The following is a 15,931-nucleotide window of genomic DNA, read 5'->3' as shown; positions in this document are numbered from 1 at the left end:
AGAGAGAGGACTCAGCATAGGGTACCCATTGTAATATTAGACAGATACTGGGTCCCTGGATCTCAGGTATGCTGGACCTCTCTCAGCCCCGCCTACAAGGAATATAACCTAAATAAAGACACACTCATAAATCCATAAATGAGAATAGTTGGATGACATCATGGGTGAACAAGACCCAAGGAGGATGTACTACGTATTGCTCAATGGTTGAGGCTATGGTATTTAATGTATATGCCTAAATTCTGAGATTATTAATATAAATATAAGATGTAAAATCTACAGAAGAAGGAGTATACAATGGATATCATTGCCTACGGGGATTGAGATGCGTTGCTGCCAAATGAAAGGAACTTGTTCCTTGTAGTTGAGGGTAGGACTATTTGGACAGGGAGGGAGTATATTGGGGCCCAAGGGTACCTTGAATCACCCTACACTAACTCAATCCCTAACCCTAGGCAGAATTGAGGCCCTGATAAGGGTGGTCCCGCTCACGTACCTCCTACTTGGCCTGTTCTTAACCCCATAACCCTTATATTAAAAAGTCTTGGTGATACTAACTTGGGAGACCCACTAGGGCCTCCTCTAACTACCTATAATCACCAAAAAGGAAAAGTCCTTTCATAGGAAGCACGCATAATTGAGTTGATCATTAAGTCCCTCCGGGGCAATGGTTCTCAGCTCATATATCCATCGACACTCCTTAAGTAACAAAATCTGATCAAAATGGCCTCCTCTTGCGGGGGTTTTTACTTTTTAAAGTCTGAAAAATGTTATGTTGTATAAAGAGTCCCTATGGCATTGGTTGATATGACGAGCTATGGAGGTGTCACGGTCATGTCTAACGTCTCCCATGTGCTCGAGAATGCGTTTTTTAAATTCTCGAAAAGTCTTCCCTATATATTTCTTGGAGCACGGGCAGATGGCCATATATATAATTCCCCTAGTACTACAATTAATGAAGTCACGGATAATATATTGTTTCCCCGTAACTTCACATGTAAATTTTTTTATTTTTTGCATGTGTGGGCAGGCTTTGCAATGTCCGCAAGGATGATTGACTGTAGATTTAGGGATTCTGTCAAGCCACGTCGTATGTTCCAATGCCGCGGGAGTAAGATGACTATGAGTTATCATATCTCCTATATTCCGACCCCTTCTAAGAGTAATTTGAGGAGACTGCGAGATAACATCTCTCAGGTCTGAGTCCATCTGAAGGATTCCCCAATATTTTTTCAGAACCTCACGCATTTGTTGTGATCCATTATCAAACGTGGCTATTACTCGTGTTGTTAATGTTATGTTGTCACGATTTCTTGGTGTTAAAAGTGACTCTCTGGGGGTTTGTAAGGCATGCTGGTATGCTGAACGTAAAGCATGTTGTGGGTAGCCTCTATTTGTGAATCGCCTCCTTAGGTCTTGTGCCTCCCGAATGAAGTCACCCTTCTCAGAGCAATTCCTCCTGAGGCGGAGATACTGCCCCCTCGGGATACCCCTATTAAGGGGTCCCGGGTGGCAGCTCTCCCACCTCAGGAGTGAATTTGTGGCAGTGGATTTCCTGTATACTGTAGTACATAGACTCCCATCGTTGTTTTTATGGATCAAGATGTCAAGAAATGGCAGAGACGTTAGATTGCGTTCGTGAGTGAATGTCAGACCTATCGAATTGTCATTCAGGGATTTCAAGAAATTTTTGAACTGCTGCACATCACCCTGCCAACGTATAAAAATGTCATCGATAAAACGAGCCCAGAGTAGGGCTCGCTCAGTAAATGATTCCCTGAAATCAACAAAAACTTGGGTAGCCTCCCACCAGCCCAGAGTGAGATTCGCATAGCTGGGGGCACAGGGGCTCCCCATAGCGGTCCCTCTGAGCTGGTGGAAGAATTTCCCATTAAATAAAAAATAATTATGTGTAAGTGTGAAGTGCAGCAGCTCGAGAATGAGGTCATTATGTGCTTTAAATTGATTGCCCCTGAATGCCAAAAAGTAGGCCACTGCTCCTAATCCTATCTTGTGTGGTATAGAGGAATACAGTGCCTCCACATCAATACTTGTTAAAAGGGTATCGGGCTCAACTGTTATTCCATCTGACTTTTGAAGATCGGTAGAGTCCCTTGTATATGAAGGGAGAGCCTGTACAAATTCTCTCAAAATTCGGTCAATGTAAATTCCAACGTTTTGGACCACACCTCCTATCCCTGCCACTATTGGACGTCCCTTCAGGGGGGAAATCCCTTTGTGGACTTTGGGCAGGGCATAGAAGGTGGGAATGATAGGATTTTTAAGGAGCAGAAATTCACATTCTTGGTCACTAATAAGTTTTCTCGACCTGGCTTGAGCCACAATAGACTGGAGCTCTTTTTTATATACAACAGTGGGATCACCGGATAAAATCTCGTATGTTAGTCTATCAGTAAGCAGTTTGTTACACATATTTACATATTGTACTCAATCAAGGACTACTATGTTCCCCCCCCCCCCCCTTGTCCGCAGCTTTGACTATCAGATGTTCATTCTTCTGGAGTTGTTGTATCGCTTTACGTTCCTCACGGGAAAAATTAAGTCTCGATGCAGACAAGGAGGGAACATCAATTGTTTCAATTTCTTTAGTTACTAACTCGAGGAAAACATCAATGCAAGAGGTTTCTCCAATTGGTGGGAAAGATTTATTTTGTAACTTACATGTAGTAAAGGGTCCCTCCCCCTGATACCTGGAGTTGTCGTCCATTAGGGATGCCAGCTCACGTACCGCCGGAAGATCATTCAGGCCAATACCTAATTCCTGGCATTCCTTTCTATCACGAATCTTATGCCACTTAAGTTTGCGCGTGAACAGATGGAGGTCCTTGGTCCAATTAAATCTGTCAAAGGCCACTGTTGGTACAAATGAGAGACCACGACCAAAGACCCCCATCTGTGCCTGTGTCAAGGTAAATTTCGAAAGATTAATAACTTGTAGGGCTCCTTCATCCTTATCTACTTTCGAGGTTCTCTGGCTCTTATTGGATATGGATCCCTGTAGGATTCCCTGTGATCCACCCCTAAAAAAGGAGGAGGACCAGGAGGGTAAACCAGAGGATACTGGACCAGGCGAATTTTCGCTCGGCCATTCTGAGTGTGGTTTCCTATTGGTGTCTCCTCTACCTCTGTTAGACCCTCTTCCTCGTCTGGGGTAGTAGTTTCCTCGTCCGCCACACGAGCTTGTTCTGTCGTTCTCACCGGGTTCAGTATTGGACGAGGAAATATCCGTCTCTGTATCTCGATATTGTGGACCCCTGGACAGAACACTGTAAGCCCTGTTTTCCCTCTATTCATACTTATCTCTAAAAATTCTGTAGAGCATATTAATATTCAGACAGGTTCTAATACATTACTTCTAGTTGTTCTAAGCAAATTGCCTTTTAGTTTTCCAGCTGCCTCCGTTACTACGGACGCCACTGTCAAACATCGCTCCGCCCTTGATAGTCGTCATAGAGGGGGGAGCGCTATGACGTGGCTCCGTCGGAAGCAGGATATGACGACAGACGCCGGCGTGTTCTCAGTGAGCGCTGAGTAACCGTCAGAACTAGACAACTCCCCGCCAATGCGGGTAATAGCGCGTCCACTTGAGAACGGAGAACCGGACGTGTGGCCACGAGGGTGTGAGTAGATTTGCTGGTGCGATGCGCACTGTTTGCCTTTTAGGAACCGGAATTTCCCATATTGATTGGGACTCTATACATTTATTACAGGCATCCTGGAATACCTTGGGACACAGATTGGTTGTCTTTCCTTTAGGTATCTATACAGAGAAACCAACATTTAGCAAGAAGGGAATGTAAATAGTTATTGAACTTCTTTTTCCCTTGTTCTTGTGTTTTATTTCCAGGTTCTCTACAGGGATGAATCTACCTCCTGTATAAAGTGCCACACATGTAATAAGAGGGGATTAGACACCAAGTATCGGGTGTCTCCCCCATCATGAATAATTTACACCGTTCTCTTTAAATTTACAATATTTTATACTCTGACACTTTGTTGTATAGCAGTAAATACTTCTATTGCGTATTGAATATAAATATTCCCCTGAGGAAGCCGAGTAGTGGCAGAAACGCGTCGGGTGATATTCCAAGCAATAGTTAAACTAAATCTGTAAAATCCACATACAACTGTGGTAACTGCTTTGTTTGACCTTTTTTGAGTTGGTGCTGGGTATTATAGCACTTTTGTCACTGGGTTTGGTGTATTTTACTATAAACCAATTAAAGGTTATGTTTTATAAGGTTTTTCCCTCCATCAGTTTGGAGAGGGGTCAAAAAATCTACCCCCCCCCCCAATCAATGGCTGATTCAGTTTCCTTTATAAAAACTTATTGAATGAAGTATTTTACCATGCCTGAAGAAAGGGCTGACCCAGCCCAGAAACGCGTTGCATGTAATACCTGTGGCATCCATGGTTTGATCTACAATACCGGCAAGTGCGGGGAGACCTTCCAATTACCCTGTGAAATCCTTCCGTATGGTTGTTACACGCCACCCGGCCTGGGAATCCTGCTTCAGCCGGAGTCTTTATATTCACCTACATAAGTGTTGTGCCTTATTCTTGCACAACCGAACCAGGTTAGCATAACCAATTATTTTGTGCTACTCTGTTCCTGTAATCGGATCCTACACAAAAGGAGCGCTCTGTTTCTTTCTTTTGTTGCAGTAACGGTGTTCACCGACCGAGTCCTCTCTTGCATTGCAAAGAGTGGACACATTTCCGGAGCAGCACCCTTGGTTGTTTGGACCCTCATCTGTCTTCAATTTGGTGACGTACGTTGATCATAACCTCTATTTTATCACTTTATTCAGACTGTGCAGTTTTCTTTTGAACATGGAATTCTATAGGAACCGTTCTGAAAAACGTGACTGATAACACAGCTTCTGGGTGTAACCTTTAACCCATCGGCTCCTGCTGAACTGGTTACACATATTCCAGTGTCTGATCTTAAACTCCTAACAGACATTTTTTAATTTTGAAAAGTGTGCAAATCGGAAATACAACATAGCATTAATGTTTCCTTTTTAACCTCTTCAGGACACAGGGCGTATGGATACGCCCTGCATTCCGAGTCCTTAAGGACCGAGGGCGTATCCATACGCCCCTGGGGGAAATCCGGTCCCCAACGCTAGCCGGTTGGAGACCGGAGCCGGATGCCTGCTGAAATCATTCAGCAGGCACCCTGGCACATCGCCTAGGGGGGGTCCTGAGATTCCCCCCCCCATGTCGGCGATCGGAGAAAATCGCATGTCAATTCAGACATGCGATTTTCTCCAATTCCGGGCTGATCGGGTCTCTGGTGACCCGATCACCCGGAAAATAGGGCCGATCGGAATTGAAAGTAAATCGATCTTTACTGTGGCAACCACTAGGGGGGCCAAACTGCAACTCCCAGCATGCCCAGAGAGCCAAAGGCTGTCTGGGCATGCTGGGAGTTGTAGTTTTGCAACATCTGGAGGGTCACAGTTTGGAGACCACTGTCACAGTGGTGCCCAAACAGTAGCCCTCCAGATGTTGCCAAACTACAACTCTCAGCATGCCCTTTTTGCATGCTGGGAGCTGTTGCTAAGCAACAGCAGGAGGCTGTCACTCACCTCCTGTTGCTGCTGGATCGCCGCACAGGTCAGTCCCGCCGTCGCTCCTGGGGCCCAGATCCCAACATTAACGCCGGGGATCGGGGTCCCCAGCACCAGGGGTGCATGTCCCGCACCCTCTCACGTCCTCCGGAAGAGGGGCGGAGCGGGTGCGGGAGTGACACCCGCAGCAGGCGCCCTGATTGGTCGGCAGGTAATTATGCAACAGGAGGAGGCAGACCACCACAACTCCCAGCATGCACTTATGGGCATGCTGGGACTTATGGTTTTGCAACAGCTGGAGGCACATTCTTTCTATGAAAAAGTGTACCTTCAGCTGTTGTGTAACTACAACTCCCAGCTTGCACAATCAGCTAAAGTGCATGCTGGGAGTTGTAGTGGTGCATCTGCTGGTTGCATAACTACAACTCCCAGCATACCCGTTGGCTGTCGGTGACTGCTGAGAGTTGTAGTTTTGCAACAGCTGAAGGCACACTGAGTTAAGTAGCAAACCAGTGTGTCTCCAGCTGTTGCATAACTACAATCCCCAGCATCCCCAGCCAAAGTAGTATGCCTCCCGCTGTTGCATAACTACAACACCCAGCATGCCCTTCCGCTGTCCGTACATGCTGGGGGTTGTAGCTTTTGCAACAGCTGAAGGCACGCTGGTTGCAAAACACTGAGTTTGTTGCCAAACTCGGTGTTTCACAACCTGTGTGTCTCCAGCTGTTGCAAAACTACAACTCCCAGCATGCACTTATAGACCCTACATGCTGGGAGTTGTAGTTTTGCAACAGCTGGATGTCCCCCCCCCCCCCCCCCAATGTGAACGTACAGGGTACACTCACATGGGCGGAGGATTACAGTAAGTATCCGGCTGCAAGTTTGAGCTGCGGCAAATTTTCTGCCACTGCTCAAACTGCCAGCGAGAAACTACTGTGAACCCCCGCCCGTGCGACTGTACCCTAAAAACACTACACTACACTAACACAAAATAAAAAGTAAAAAAACACTACATGTACACATACCCCTACACAGCCCCCCTCCCCCAATAAAAATGAAAAACGTCTGGTACGCCACTGTTTCCAAAACGGAGCCTCCAGCTGTTGCAAAACAACTACTCCCAGTATTACCAGACAGCCACTGACTGTCCAGGCATGCTGGGAGTGTTACAACAGCTGGAGGCACCCTGTTTGGGAATCACTGGCGTAGAATACCCCTATGTCCACCCCTATGCAAGCCCTAATTTAGGCCTCAAATGCGCATGGCGCTCTCACTTTGGAGCCCTGTCGTATTTCAAGGCAACAGTTTAGGGCCACATATGGGGTATCGCCGTACTCGGGAGAAATTGTGTTACAAATTTTGGGGGGTATTTTCTGCTATTACCCTTTTAAAAAATCTAAAATTTTTGGGAAACCAACATTTTAGGTAAATTTTTTTTTTTTTACATATACAAAAGTTGTGAATCACCTGTGGGGTATTAAGGTTCACTTTACCCCTTGTTACGTTCCCCGAGGGGTCTAGTTTCCAAAATGGTATGCCATGTGTTTTTTTTTTTTGCTGTCCTGGCACCATAGGGGCTTCCTAAATGCGGCATGCCCCCAGAGCAAAATTTGCTTTCAAAAAGCCAAATGTGACTCCTTCTCTTCTGAGACCTGTAGTGCGCCAGCAGAGCACTTCTCACCCCCATATGGGGTGTTTTCTGAATCGGGAGAAATTGGGCTTCAAATTTTGGGGGGTATTTTCTGCTATTACCCTTTTTAAAAATGTAACATTTTTGGGAAACCAAGCATTTTAGGTAAAACATTTTTTTTTTTTTTTTACATATGCAAAAGTCGTGAATCACCTGTGGGGTATTAAGGTTCACTTTACCCCTTGTTACGTTCCCCGAGGGGTCTAGTTTCCAAAATGGTATGCCATGTGTTTTTTTTTTTTTTTTTGCTGTCCTGGCACCATAGGGGCTTCCTAAAGGTGACATGCCCCCCAAAAACCATGTCGCTCCTTCCCTTCCGAGCCCTCTACTGCGCCCGCCGAACACTTTACATAGACATATGAGGTATGTGCTTACTCGAGAGAAATTGGGTTTCAAATATAAGTAAAAATTTTCTCCTTTTTACCCCTTGCAAAAATTCAAAAATTGGGTCTACAAGAACATGCGAGTGTAAAAAATGAAGATTGTGAATTTTCTCCTTCACTTTTCTGCTATTCCTGTGAAACACCTAAAGGGTTAATACACTTATTGAATGTCATTTTGAATACTTTGGGGGGTGCAGTTTTTATAATGGGGTCATTTATGGGGTATTTCTAATATGAAGACCCTTCAAATCCACTTCAAACCTGAACTGGTCCATGAAAAATTGCGAGTTTGAAAATTTTGTGAAAAATTTCCAAATTGCTGCTGAACTTTGAAGCCTCTGGTGTCTCCAAAAGTAAAAACTCATAAATTTTATGATGCAAACATAAAGTAGACATATTGTATATGTGAACCCAAAAATGTTTTATTTGGAATATCCATTTTCCTTACAAGCAGAGAGCTTCAAAGTTAGAAAAAAGCAAAATTTTCATTTTTTTCATCAAATTTTGGGATTTTTCACCAAGAAAGGATACAAGTTACCATAAAATGTTACCACTATGTTAAAGTAGAATATGTCACGAAAAAACAATCTCGGAATCAGAATGATAACTAAAAGCATCAGAGTTATTAATGTTTAAAGTGACAGTGGTCAGATGTGCAAAAAACGCTCCGGTCCTTAAGGTGTAAAACGGCCTGGTCCTTAAGGGGTTAATCTTTCGTCCCATGTGTTGCAGGACAGTGAGAGATCCCTTTTGTCTAGGGGGTTATCCTTCTGCCCTGCTGTTAACCCAGATCCGTTCCAGTTGTTTTTGGATTTCAATGAATTCACGAGGACATTAACTCTTACAAGGTTTTTTTGAAATTATGAAAAATAAAAAGACCTCGAATGAGGGAACTGGTTTATCTCAACTTCATAATGACCCTTTTGTGAAAGAGTGGCGCCCATTGCAGATGAAATCTCTCTATGTTCGCTAGGTATGGACATCCCCATTAAACATGTGGATGTCCATGCTAAATCGAACTTTTATCCCATAACAAACAAAGGCAACTACATTGAGACTTTTTACTCCTTGGTCTCCCAGTTGGTAATTTTAGAGATAATCTATCCAAGTCAGAAAGAAAATCTCTCTATACACTTAAAAATAATGACTCCCTGATCATTCGTCCTGCGGCCAAGGGAGGTGGGACAGTTCTTCTAGACCGCCACGATTATATTCGTGAAGAATTACATATTTTATCAGATAATATCCATTATGGTCTTTTTAGATCCTGACCCTTCCCCGGACATTTTAATTAATTATAATAAACTTTTATCCAAAGCTTTGGATTCCAATATTCTAAATACAAAAGAGAAAAAGTTTTTACAGGTCAAGCACTATCAGACTCCCCTTTTCTATTACCTCCCAAAAGGTCCACAAAAATGAGAAACGACCCCCGGGGAGGCCCATAATATCCGGGATAGGTGCAATAAAAATGGAAACCCATTGAAGAAGCAGTGAAAGATCAAGTGGCTGTTATCCCCTCAGATCCATCTTTATGTCAGAAAAATAGATAATTTTATTACCAATTTTAATTCCGGTACAGACAATATTAATAAGATCATAATAAGACACTGGCCAGTATTACTCTCAGACCCTATTCTGAAGGGATTACTCCCAAAAAATCCTGGAATCACTTTTAGAAGAGCAAAAATGCTCCACAACCCCTTAGCCCCTCGTCGCATTAGATCTCTCTATTGCAAGGAACATGAAATTGTTAACCCGACATTACATAAAAAATTGGTACATTCCGTTGCGGGAAACCGCGATGTCTATGTTGTAACCAGATCCCTAAACAAGGTATTAAGGAGTTCTCCTCTAAATCAACAGGTGAGGTTTTTACATTAAAACAGTCACATACATGCGCCTCTATGTTTGTGATCTATTTAATAACTTGTTCTTGTGGAATACAGTATATAGGGCGTACTGTGCAGACTTTGAGAGACCATTTTAACAAACATCGTTACAACATTTCCATTAAATTACAATTACACAGTTTATCCCGACATGTTAGCAATAGTCCTACTTGTGACATTGGGGACATGAAGGTATGTGTAATCCAGTCTCTCCACTTACCATCATAATAGATTCCAGGAATTGATTAATCGAGAGTCCTACTGGATTTATTTCCAGAGGGCCTTAATGAGACGATTGAGAGGACTACTGTATGACAGATATTTTGTTATTTTATGTTTTTATTATTATTTTAATTGTTCAGGTGATTTTATGGTGCGGGACGTTACATCCGCTGATGTGACGTATCCATCCATTTCCTTTATAAACTTATTGAATGAAGTATTTTACCATGCCTGATGAAAGGGCTGACCCAGCCCAGAAACGCGTTGCATGTAATACCTGTGGCATCCATGGTTTGATCTACAATACCGGCAAGTGCGGGGAGACCTTCCAGTCACTCTGCGAAATCTTTCCGTACCATGTGAAATTGATTGTCAATCAGTGTTGTTCCTGAGTGGACAGTGGGATCTCACACAAGTGTCAGTGACTTGGAGTTACATTGTGTTGTGTAAGGGTTCACTTTATACTGGTGTCACATATTGTGACACCAAAAAAATAAAGATATGATCAGACCATTCACAATAGGTGACACCAGTATCTGGATAAGATGGGATCAGACCATTCACAATAGGTGACACCAGTATCTGGATAAGATATGATCAGACCATTCACAATAGGTGACACCAGTATCTGGATAAGATATGATCAGACCATTCACAATAGGTGACACCAGTATCTGGATAAGATATGATCAGACCATTCACAATAGGTGACACCAGTATCTAGATAAGATGGGATCAGATCCTTCACAATAGGTGACACCAGTATCTGGATAAGATGGGATCAGACCATTCACAATAGGTGACACCAGTATCTGGATAAGATGGGATCAGATCCTTCACAATAGGTGACACCAGTATCTGGATAAGATGGGATCAGATCCTTCACAATAGGTGACACCAGTATCTGGATAAGATGGGATCAGACCATTCACAATAGGTGACACCAGTATCTGGATAAGATGGGATCAGATCCTTCACAATAGGTGACACCAGGATCTGGATAAGATGGGATCAGACCATTCACAATAGGTGACACCAGGATCTGGATAAGATGGGATCAGATCCTTCACAATAGGTGACACCAGTATCTGGATAAGATGGGATCAGATCCTTCACAATAGGTGACACAGTATCTAGATAAGATGGGATCAGATCCATCACAATAGATAGTTTGTGGAAATTGAGAATAAAGACCCATGTGCAGATCACTGCCCACATTTTAATGTCACACCTTTTGGTTTCTTTCCAGAACGCAGCACCCTATTGACTTCCCGTCATGGTGTGAGGCGCGCTACCATCCACAGACGTGTCAGATCTCTGTGGTACAGAAAGCCAACCCGACACTGCCATGTGTACACAGCGCGGAGTATGAATGGGGGTCAGCAGGAACGCCAGAACCATCCGCTCAGGCCATCTACCCAACACACCTGGGGAGATAGAGGAGCCAAGATCCTCACCGACTCCCCCTACTGGACAATATCTATCATTACTCTAACAGCGTCTGTGCTTCCTATAAAAACCACTTCATGTGTCCAGAGACGGCTGTACAGGGCCACCTACATGGAGAACCCGCTGGGGTACACGGCCAGGGGCCCGCCCGCCCACCTCTCCAGACCGCCGGGGACCCGCCCACCTCTCCAGACCGCCGGGGTCCCACCCACCTCTCCAGACCGCCGGGGGCCCCCCAGACGTCTTGTCCTAATCCTGTGTATAACCACTGAGCCGTGCGCTCTCCTCTCTATTGAGTATTTTCATGCTGTTGCTTCCATATAAAGTCTTCTTCTAATACAAAGTGCTTTCCTGATCGGATGAGTCATTTATACACAGGCAAATATCAGGATTATATAGTCTCTGGAAACTGCAACCAAAGGAGACCACACAACAGGCTCCTCCTACCGCAGGGCGACATCTCAATCACTGCTGCATCCCCATCAGATCCAGGCCCCCGCCAGATGGCAGCCATGACCCCCGTCCATAGAGAATAACGACCGCGCGCGCCCCCCCCAGCAGTCATGACACAGTCCATAGAGGAGCACGCCCCCCCAGACAGCAGCAATGACCCCCATCCATAGAGGAGCACGCCCCCCAGACAGCAGCCATGACCCCCGTCCATAGAGGAGCACACCCCCCCAGACGGCAGCCATGACACCTGTCCATAGAGGAGCACGATCCCCAGACTTCAGCCATGACCCCCGTCCATAGAGGAGCACGCACCCCCAGACGGCAGCCATGACCCCCCCGTCCATAGAGGAGCACGCCCCCCCAGACGGCAGCCATGACCCCTGTCCATAGAGGAGCACCCCCCCCCCCAGACAGCAGTCATGACACAGTCCATAGAGGAGCACGATCTCCAGACTGCAGCCATGACCCCCGTCCATAGAGGAGCACGATCCCCAGACTGCAGCCATGACCCCCGTCCATAGAGGAGCACGCACGCCCTCCCCCCCCAGACGGCAGCCATGACCCCCGTCCATAGAGGAGCACGCCCCCCAGACAGCAGTCATGACACAGTCCATAGAGGAGCACGATCCCCAGACGGCAGCCATGACCCCCGTCCATAGAGGAGAACGATCCCCAGACAGCAGTCATGACACAGTCCATAGAGGAGCACAATCCCCAGACGGCAGCCATGACACCCGACCATAGAGGAGCACACCACCCAGACGGCAGCAGTGACCCCCGTCCATAGAGGAGCACCCCCCCCAGACTGCAGCCATGACCCCCGACCATAGAGGAGCACGCCCCCCCCCCAGACTGCAGCCATGACCCCCGTCCATAGAGGAGCACACCACCCAGACGGCAGCCATGACACCCGTCCATAGAGGAGAACGATCCCCAGACAGCAGCCATGACCCCCGTCCATAGAGGAGCACATCACCCAGACGGTAGCCATGACACCCGTCCATAGAGGAGCACACACCCCCCTCCAGACGGCAGTCATGACACAGTCCATAGAGGAGCACACCACCCAGACGGCAGCCATGACACCCGTCCATAGAGGAGCACGCCACCCAGACGGCAGCCATGACACCCGTCCATAGAGGAGAACGATCCCCAGACAGCAGCCATGACCCCCGTCCATAGAGGAGCACATCACCCAGACGGTAGCCATGACACCCGTCCATAGAGGAGCACACACCAACCCCCCCCCCCAGACGGCAGTCATGACACAGTCCATAGAGGAGCACACCACCCAGACGGCAGCCATGACACCCGTCCATAGAGGAGCACACACCCCCAGACGGCAGCCATGACACCCGTCCATTGAGGAGCACGCCACCCATTAGATCCTGATGGAGTGACAGGAGGAGACGGGGGACACGTAGGAGGCCAGGATTGGATTGGTGGGCAGCACTCTAATAGGCAGGTCCCAGCTGAAGGTGTCCACGTCAATGTGCTCGGCCCCGGTCCATGTGATGATCTCCGCCTGGTTCTCCGGCACAGTGGGGGATTCCACAGGCTCCCGGGACGTCACAAACTCAAAATGGAGACGCCACTTCAGAGACACTGCAGGTACAATAGAGAGGGAGAGGTAAGGGGGCAGCCATATTATATTGTAAATCATCTGTACTCCATGATTTACACCTCCATATCCCCCATATTACATCTCCATATCTCCTCTATATCCCCCTATATTACACCTCCATATCTCCTATATTACACCTCCATATCTCCTCTATATCCCCCTATATTACACCTCCATATCTCCTTTATTACACCTCCATATCTCCTCTATATCCCCCTATATTACACCTCCATATCCCCCTATATTACACCTCCATATCTCCTCTATATCCCCCTATATTACACCTCCATATCCCCCTATATTACACCTCCATATCCCCCTATATTACACCTCCATATCTCCTCTATATTACACCACCATATCTCCTCCATATCCTCCTATATTACACCTCCATATCCCCCATATCTCCTCCATATCCCCCTATATTACACCTCCATATCTCCTCTATATCCCCCTATATTACACCTCCATATCTCTTCTATATCCCCCTATATTACACCTCCATATCCCCCTATATTACACCTCCATATCTCCTCTATATCCCCCTATATTACACCTCCATATCTCCTCTATATTACACCTCCATATCTCTTCTATATCCCCCTATATTACACCTCCATATCCCCCTATATTACACCTCCATATCTCCTCCATATCCTCCTATATTACACCTCCATATCTCTTCTATATCCCCCTATATTACACCTCCATATCCCCCTATATTACACCTCCATATCTCCTCTATATTACACCACCATATCTCCTCCATATCCTCCTATATTACACCTCCATATCCCCCTATATTACACCTCCATATCACCTCTATATTACACCACCATATCTCCTCCATATCCTCCTATATTACACCTCCGTATCCCCCTATATCACACCTCCATATCTCCTCTATATTACACCATATCTCCTCCATATCCTCCTATATTACACCTCCATATCTCCTCTATATTACACCTCCATATCTCCTCTATATTACACCTCCATATCCTCCTATATTACACCTCCATATCTCCTCTATATTACACCTCCATATCCTCCTATATTACACCTTCATCTCTTCTATATCCCCCTATATTACACCTCCATATCTCCTCCATATCCTCCTATATTACACCACCATATCTCCTCTATATCCCCCTATATTACACCTCTATATTACACCTCCATATCTCCTCTATATCCCCCTATATTACACCTCTATATTACACCTCCATATCTCCTCTATATCCCCCTAAATTACACCTCCATATCTCCTCTATATTACACCTCCATATCTCCTCCATATCCTCCTATATTACACCTCCATATCTCCTCTATATTACACCTCCATATCTCCTCCATATCCCCCTATATCACACCACCATATCTCCTCTATATACACCTCCATATCTCCTCCATATCCTCCTATATTACACCTCCATATCTCCTCTATATTACACCTCCATATCTCCTCCATATCCTCCTATATTACACCTCCATATCTCCTCTATATTACACCTCCATATCTCCTCCATATCCTCCTATATTACACCTTCATCTCTTCTATATCCCCCTATATTACACCTCCATATCTCCTCCAAATCCCCCAATATTACACCCACCATACTCCTCTATATCCCCCTATATTACACCTCCATATCTCCTCTATATCCCCCTATATTACACCTCTATATATCCACTATATCCCCTATATTACACCTCTATATTACACCTCCATATCTCCTCTATATCCCCCTATATTACACCTCCATATCTCCTCTATATCCTCCTATATAACACCACCATATCTCCTCTATATCCCCCTATATTACACCTCCATATCTCCTCTATATCCCCCTATAATACACCTCCATATCCCCCTATATTACACCTCCATATCCCCCTATATTACACCTCCATATCTCCTCCATATCCTCCTATATTACACCACCATATCTCCTCCATATCCTCCTATATTACACCACCATATCTCCTCTATATTCCACCTCCATATCTCCTCTATATCCCCCTATATTACACCTCCATATCTCCTCTATATCCCTCTATATTACACCTCCATATCTCCTCTATATCCCCCTATATTACACCTCCATATCTCCTCTATATCTCCTCTATATTACACCTCCATATCTCCTCTATATCCCCCTATATTACACCTCCATATCTCCTTTATTACACCTCCATATCTCCTCTATATCCCCCTCCCCTATATTACACCTCCATATCCCCCTATATTACACCTCCATATCTCCTCTATATCCCCCCTATATTACACCTCCATATCCCCCTATATTACACCTCCATATCCCCCTATATTACACCTCCATATCTCCTCTATATTACACCACCATATCTCCTCCATATCCTCCTATATTACACCTCCATATCCCCCATATCCCCCTATATTACACCTCCATATCTCCTCTATATCCCCCTATATTACACCTCCATATCTCTTCTATATCCCCCTATATTACACCTCCATATCCCCCTATATTACACCTCCATATCTCCTCTATATCCCCCTATATTACACCTCCATATCTCCTCTATATTACACCTCCATATCTCTTCTATATCCCCCTATATTACACCTCCATATCTCT

The 15,931-nt window shown here is 45.4% G+C and overlaps 2 protein-coding genes across 4 annotated transcripts in view; one reads left to right on the top strand and one right to left on the bottom strand.

The window, feature by feature from the left end:
- Nucleotides 1-11,999, top strand: part of MSMP (microseminoprotein, prostate associated) — a 56,746-nt gene extending 44,747 nt beyond the window's left edge. The window contains exon 3 of the mRNA XM_056553050.1: nt 11,034-11,999. Within this exon, the coding sequence (XP_056409025.1) occupies nt 11,034-11,223 (190 nt within the window). The 3' untranslated portion in view covers nt 11,224-11,999. The remainder of the gene's footprint in view (nt 1-11,033) is intronic.
- A 556-nt stretch (nt 12,000-12,555) lies between these two features.
- Nucleotides 12,556-15,931, bottom strand: part of RGP1 (RGP1 homolog, RAB6A GEF complex partner 1) — a 47,462-nt gene continuing 44,086 nt past the window's right edge. For all 3 annotated transcript variants that reach the window (XM_056553056.1, XM_056553057.1, XM_056553058.1), the window contains exon 9: nt 12,556-13,291. In XM_056553056.1, coding sequence (XP_056409031.1) covers nt 13,068-13,291 — 224 coding nt within the window. In that variant the 3' untranslated portion in view covers nt 12,556-13,067. The remainder of the gene's footprint in view (nt 13,292-15,931) is intronic.

This window comes from Hyla sarda, unplaced genomic scaffold, assembly GCF_029499605.1.
Source record: "Hyla sarda isolate aHylSar1 unplaced genomic scaffold, aHylSar1.hap1 scaffold_230, whole genome shotgun sequence".
NCBI lineage: Eukaryota > Metazoa > Chordata > Amphibia > Anura > Hylidae > Hyla > Hyla sarda.
Note: the sequence above shows the minus strand (reverse complement) of the source record. Positions and strands in the feature narration are given on the sequence as shown.